A 6,576-nucleotide genomic window follows, 5' to 3' on the forward strand; every position below is an offset into this window, starting at 1 on the left:
CAGCAGGATCCCTGCTGGGTCTGGCTTTCAGTGGAGCAGTCACCTTGAGGGCTGGAAGCAGGAGGGACAGCAGGGCAGAGTCCTGCAGGCTCTGGGAAGATTGCAGAAGTGTTCTGGGAAACCTCAAGGATGAAATTTAATAGGGACAAGCAGAAAGTATTAAGCTTAGGCAGGAATAATTAACCATAGGTATACAGGATGTAGAACAAATAGCTAAGAAGCAATTCAGTAGAAAAAAGATCTGGGGTTGCAGAGGATCACCAGTCCCCAATGTCAAGATGTTGTGGATAAGAAAAAGACAGCACTCAAGTATTTATAGCTGGAGGCATTGCTTCTAAGAAGGTGAAGCATTTTCTCTTCTCCTCAGCGCTAGGAAGCACTGATATTTTTGGGCAACTGCTCTTTGGGAAGGATGAGGTCCAAGTAAGGAGCACACGGAGGAGAATGAGCAGAGACAGAGCTGGTGCAGGTGTGGCAGGGATGGACCAGGTGCCCTCTTCCATCTGAAGCCCCTATTTTCAGCGTGAGGTCGAACAGCAGTTTAAACCCAGGCTTGATACCCAAGTCTCTCCTGCAATGAGTGAGACCAAATAATTTCTATTTGGGCTGGAACAGAGGGGTGCTGGGGCTTCTGTCCCCAGCTCCCCTAGAAGCTGGAAACTCATCAGAGAGACTCTGTGCTCTCTGCCTTGTGTCAGAGCTCTGTGCTGTGGTGCTGCAGGAGCTGCTGGTCATCACTGGGCTGCCATGCACAGACATCTGCTCTGCATTGTTCACAGCTGCAATTTTGCCTCTGCTTGCATGTGTGAAACCCCAACTTTGGCCCCAAAGCCCAGTGCTAACTCATTTGTGCCTAGGGACGACCTGTGAGCCAGGCATGGAGCAGCCTGGTGATGCCTGGCAGTGGGGCTGACTCCTGTCCTCTCTGTCCTTGTGCAGCTCTCCCTGGCTGGAAATGTGGCCACAGCCGTCCTGCCCGGCCTGCAGAAGAACACTGACTACAAAATATCCATCTGGGCCTACTACAAAGATGGTGCTCGAAGTGACACTGTGTCTGTCCACCACAGGACCAGTAAGTGAGCATCCACAGCCCAGGGATGACGGACAGGGCAGGGGACCCCTCACAACCCAGCACACTCCTGCGGCTCAGACTGGTCACCTCCAGCTCTGAAAACACACACCCAAATGTCTGAATAAAGCTAGAGCTGTTTGGGCTTCTGTGTGAAAATGTTCTCAGTCTGTCCTGAGAGCAAGAGGCTGGACAATCCCATCACACTGATAATCCCTGCACGTGTTCCATGGGGAGCACATTCATCCCTCCCTGCCTCAGTGTAGTGCATGGATGGAAATGAATTCTGAGGGTGTCCAGCTGAACGTGTCCCTGTGCTGCCTAAGGGATGGTTTTTGTTAATAAAACATTTCTTGTAGGGAGGGTGAAGATTTCCTGAGCTCTGTCATTGCTGGGTTGTGCCTCACTGAGGGCATTTACAAATTTGGGAGGCAATCCTGCAGGCACACTCTGCCTTGGAAGCATTGTCTAAATCTGGCTTTGTACAGGCAGGATATGAGGTTAAAAAGTGTCACCCCCACAAGCCCTGGTAATTAATATTGCCTGCAAAATTGCTTTGTTGGAAGTGAATGGAACACTTCAACACCAGCAGTCCTCCCTCCCCTCTCAGATCTCCTCCTCCTCTGCAGAATAAACTCATTTAGGCTGATGTTGAGCTGATGAAGCTTGAAGTAAGTGGTAATCTTGGAATAAGAAGCTCAGGTTTTATTAATAATAAATAATAAAACCATTTTTATAGGAAACGACCTCAGACAAGTACCTTGGAGCTGCATACTGGCAAAGAAAAAAAAAGAAAAGCAAGCATCCTACTGATATATGATGACAAGAGGACAATTAGAGCTGTTTGGAGGCTGTAGGAAAATTAATTACTATGTTTTAAGCTATGAATTATGAAGTGTCAGAGGAGCTCTCTCAGCCCAGCACAATGACACGTGGCAGTGCCCTTCTGGGCACATTTGCACAAGCCAGTCCTTGCTGCTGCTGCTGCTGGCACCCCAGCAGGGCAGGGAAAGCAATTTGATTTCTGCTCGTCAGCTGCTGTCCTTGTGCAGGAGCTTTGGGAATTGTCAGGCTCTGCCTTCTGCACGAAGAAAATAGAATTCTCCAGAAAGCCAGGTGTGCAGCTGGGCACAGGGTTCAGTGCCTGGGAGCTGCTGCTCCCTTTGCAGGAGCACTCAGGACACTGCCACACTCCTCCCAGCCAATATTTGCAGGTGAAATCAATGGTTTTGATGCTAATTCTTTTCTAGTGTTTAAAGTAAGAAATGGCCACAGAGGAGAAGTGGCACAGAAGGGGTGGCTGGTGATTTCCAGAGCTGCTCTGGGCAGGTCAGGGGGAATTTATGGGTGCCAGAAAATTGCTGAAATCTTGAGCAATGAATGTATGGCATGATGTGGCACTAGGCAGGACTCTGGGATCTCCTGGGATATGGTTGTATTTCAAATATTCAGTGTTTCAAGCACAAGCTGCCACCCTGTACTCTGCCTGGTCAGGATGCCCAGTGGTGTTACTCTACCATCAGAGCTGGTGGATGACAAATCATTCAGACACAGCTTGGAAATCTCTGGTGTTATCTGAAAACCCAGACCTCTTGGTCTGATTTTTGAGCCCTCTCCCCCTTATTTTTCATTATAAAATGGAATTCTGAGGGCTGAATCAGTGATGAAAGCTCTCTGGATCTCCTCAGGAGGGCAGACTTTGGGTTGCTAGGTGGTGAGCAGCACTGATCAGGCTGTGCTGAACAATACCAAAAGTGTGTGCTAGAGGAGGTTGTGGGAGGGAGGGAGGAAGGAAATGCTTTCTTTTGCCTTCATCATTGCTTTTCTCTTTTTCTCTCTTGGCAACATCCCTTTATGTAAGGATAGGTCAAGTCATGAAGTTTTTCTTAAAAATGTCTTGGTAGAATTTCCAAGAAATGCTGAAGTTTAAGGGCAAGGTCTGAAGTGAAACACAGCAGGAACTCGTAACACAAGATCCTCTCCCTGTCCTTCAGCCTCCCTGAAACACTTTCTTCTTTGAAGGTCAAGGGAAAAAATTGCCAGGTCAGAGCAATGCTCTTTGCCTATGGTTCTGTGAAATGGAACCGAGTTCTGCCCCTGGGGTTAGGGAAAAACACCAAGTTCATTTTATTCAGGGCCAGTAATGCCTCTTGTCTCACCTGAAACACCCATTTTGAGACCAAATATATTATGGTCATGGGACCCTGCAGACACCAATCCCTCACAAAATACAGGACGCCAGAAACAACATCCTGCTATAAAAACCAACAACCAACCATCACTGTGATGGATCATTTGGAAGGACTTGGATGAGGTCATTCATCTTTCTGGTAGGAGAAAAAGTTGTTTCAAAGTTGTGGTTTGGGATTTGTCATTTTATGAACTTGAAATCAGTGAGTAGCTTTAGCTGGAAGAGAAAATTTGGAGACATTGATATGGTACAAGCCTCTTCTTGTCTTGGAGATATTGGATTTTTTAAAATTCTTTGTTTTGACTAGAGGAAAGAAAAAAAGTTTGGGATTGTTTTTCAGTAACCCAGTTAGCAAACTTTTCCCTGCAACTTTCCAAGAGGCAGAGCAGAAACAAAAGCATGCTGATGTATTTCCCACAGACAACAAAATTGTCAAAATGTGCTGCTTACCCACGGTTCTGATCTTTCTTTTTTTCTCTGTTATATTTAGACTGAATTCTCATCTGAGTTGAGCTCTCCTTTCAGTCTGTTTTATAAATTGGCAAGTGTAGCAAAGTCCTTATCCTTGACCAAAGGCTTTCACAGTGATCACTTGTCACACTAATAAACATCTTTAGTGGTACTTCAAACACAAACCTTCCCAGCCAAGCACAGGGAGTGCAGAGGATGCTTTCCTGAAGGAATCTGCTGGGACATGGAGGTGCTGCTGAATGGTGATCCTTGGAAAATGCTGCAAGGGGTGCCTTTGGCCTTGCTGAGAATCAGACAAGCACCTTCTTTTGCACTGAGGGAGAGTTCTTTCATCCAGGCTGGGGAAAAAGAACTTGAGCAAGAGAAAAGAGCCCCTTGATGGTCCTGAAGGACAAGGAGAGGGCAGTTTGGGTGGGAGCTGCTGCTGAAATGTTTCACAGAGTGCTTGTGTGCCCTGCTCCTCCAGCTAAGCTGTGGGGAAATCTCTTTAGCCAGCTCCTCACTGAGGATACGCTGCTCCTGACAGAGTATGCATGGCAAGTAAAAGAGACTGAAATGTGGGAATGAAGCTTCAACCCACGGCAGGAAAACGCATGGCTTGTAGTTAATACATAATAATCCTTGCAGGTGAGCATTTGGATGGAGTGGAGCCCAGGGTTTTACTCTTATTTGAGTATTTGAGTGCCTGTGATGCTGGTTAGACCTGAGAGCATGCAGGGATTGCTCCTGTGGAGGAGCAGAGGGTGAGGAGGCAAACAAAGACACAGATGCTGGCAGGGATGCTTCTATCCTCCAGGGCAGCTTCAGGAGATGTCCTGTCCCCTGTCTGTCAGATCCAGGCCATCAAACCCTGCCAGGCCTGGGGGCTTTCCAGAATAAACCTGACTCTAAAGACTTGCCCTAACTCTCCCTTTAAAGTTCACTTCAGCAGTCTCCCCTGACCTCAGGTGAAGGAAATAGCCAGTGCAGGCAGCAAAGACGCATCACTGACTGATAAAAGTACTGCAGAAGTGACTTTATTCTTGCTTTCTTCTCTGCTTTACCTCGTGGTGGTGCACAGCAACACCTCCAGCCTGATTCAGCTGCTGCAATCTCAGTTCAACCTCAGTAAAATTAAGCTCATTTCCTAAACAAAAGAGGAGGATCAATGAAGATGGAAATGATCTTCACACAACCTGTGCTTTAAGGTCACCCCAGGCTTTGCTGGGTGGGCAGAACATCCTTACAGGAAAAGTGCAGAATGAAAACCTCATCGCCTCAGTGTGTTTCTTTGACTGTCTTCAGGGCTCACCCATCATTTTTAGTGTCTTCTGAATAAATTCTTCTTTTTCTCTGCCCAGAACTTCTGTGTCTTCACACCAGCATGAGTTCAAGGACAGACACATGATTTTATGCTTAGAAATGCCCCAGGAGCAGATGACCCCATGTTCTGGAGCCTCTTTTTGACCTGATTTAGCCCCCTCTGCCTTTTCCTTCCTCCCTCAACCTCTGCTCAGAGAAATCCCTCCAGCAGAAGAGCCTCTGTCGTCAGATCCAGTTTGCTGCACAGCAGGACCCCAGGGAAAGAAATGCATTTATGTAATTAAAAATTGCTCAGCTGTGGTCTCTGGCAAACTCCTTTCTGGTTGTCTGGCTCAGGCCATCACCTGTTTGGAACCCATCCAGCCATCCTAGGACAGGGCCAGAGAAGAGGGGGTAGCTCAGGCACCATGTGTGACCTATTCCAGGGATGTGGGTGTTGATGTCAGAAGCTCTAGACAGAACTCTGGTGTGCTGGATCCTCTGGGATTTTTTTTTTAACAGTAATTTTAAAACAGAAAAAGCTGAAAAATATTAGAAATTATGATGGATTAACTCTGATGTGTGATCCAGGTTTAATTGCCAGTAAAGCTGTTTGTCCAGCTTGATGAAATTCAGTTCCAGCTCAAGCAGCCTTGGTGTTTGTTCATGGTGTGTACAATGGGTCTCTTTGCCTTCTGATTCCAGGACTCTTTCACCTTTGCAAGAATTTTCCCCATGTCCTAGGCTTGGAATTGCTGAATATTTGGGTTGTGGTGTGCTGTAGCTGGGCAATCCTCATCCCTCCAGAATTTTTTTCCCTCTTTCCTGGGTGCTTGTGGCTGCCCTGAGTGTTGGTTACCTGCACAGCAGAGCACTGAGGCGTTCAGAAATGGGCCTGGAAGCAAACACTGCTGGCTCCATTTACAGAGACCTCTCCCTGCTCTTTGTGCTGCTCACCTTCCACCCCTGTCACAGATTCCCGGAGCCCACCCACCAACCTCTTCATCAGCTCCGAGACCCCCAGCAGCCTCCAGGTGCACTGGACCCCTCCTGATGGCCGAGTCCAGCACTACAAAATCACCTACAGCCCTGTTTCTGACGCTGCTGCCCAGCAAACTGTGAGTGTCCAGCTCCTTTGTGAGGCGCAGGGGGACAATGTGACCAGAGGAACTCTGCTCACTCCAGTCAGGTTGAGGATATCGGGGCTCGCAACCAAATCTCTTCTTGCTGATGTGTTGCTTTGTAAACAGAACTCTGAGACTCTTTTGTAATTAAGATATTTTTCTCCATCAAAGCCACTAATGGCACAGCTTTCTCTGCTCCCTGAACTGGGGAGGGAATTCTTGCAGGTAGAGGGGTGGGGGATAAACCTACTGCTACTCTGGCTTAGGGAGGTTAAATATAATTCTTTTAAAAGATTCCCTGCTTAAACAGCTTGATAATCCTGTTATAAGGCACTACTGCTGCATTTCCATGGGGAATACTGGGGTCTTTATATGGGAAAATGATTTTCTTCTGGCCATTGCTAGTCCAACAGCAGCACACAGCCAGGCTTGCTGGGCTG

At 47.4% G+C, this 6,576-nt stretch overlaps 1 protein-coding gene and 1 long non-coding RNA gene across 2 annotated transcripts in view; one reads left to right on the forward strand and one right to left on the reverse strand.

The window, feature by feature from the left end:
• The window catches only part of COL20A1 (collagen type XX alpha 1 chain), a 53,125-nt gene that overhangs the window by 22,103 nt on the left and 24,446 nt on the right, over positions 1 to 6,576 (forward strand). The window contains exons 19-20 of the mRNA XM_005422157.2: positions 940 to 1,072; positions 5,988 to 6,130. Of these exons, the coding sequence (XP_005422214.1) occupies positions 940 to 1,072; positions 5,988 to 6,130 (276 nt within the window). The remainder of the gene's footprint in view (positions 1 to 939; positions 1,073 to 5,987; positions 6,131 to 6,576) is intronic.
• The window catches only part of LOC115947994, a 16,687-nt gene that overhangs the window by 7,822 nt on the left and 2,289 nt on the right, over positions 1 to 6,576 (reverse strand). The window contains exon 2 of the long non-coding RNA XR_004081852.1: positions 3,078 to 3,083. This is a non-coding gene — a long non-coding RNA (uncharacterized LOC115947994). The remainder of the gene's footprint in view (positions 1 to 3,077; positions 3,084 to 6,576) is intronic.

Source organism: Geospiza fortis, unplaced genomic scaffold (assembly GCF_000277835.1).
Source record: "Geospiza fortis unplaced genomic scaffold, GeoFor_1.0 scaffold188, whole genome shotgun sequence".
Taxonomy (NCBI): domain Eukaryota; kingdom Metazoa; phylum Chordata; class Aves; order Passeriformes; family Thraupidae; genus Geospiza; species Geospiza fortis.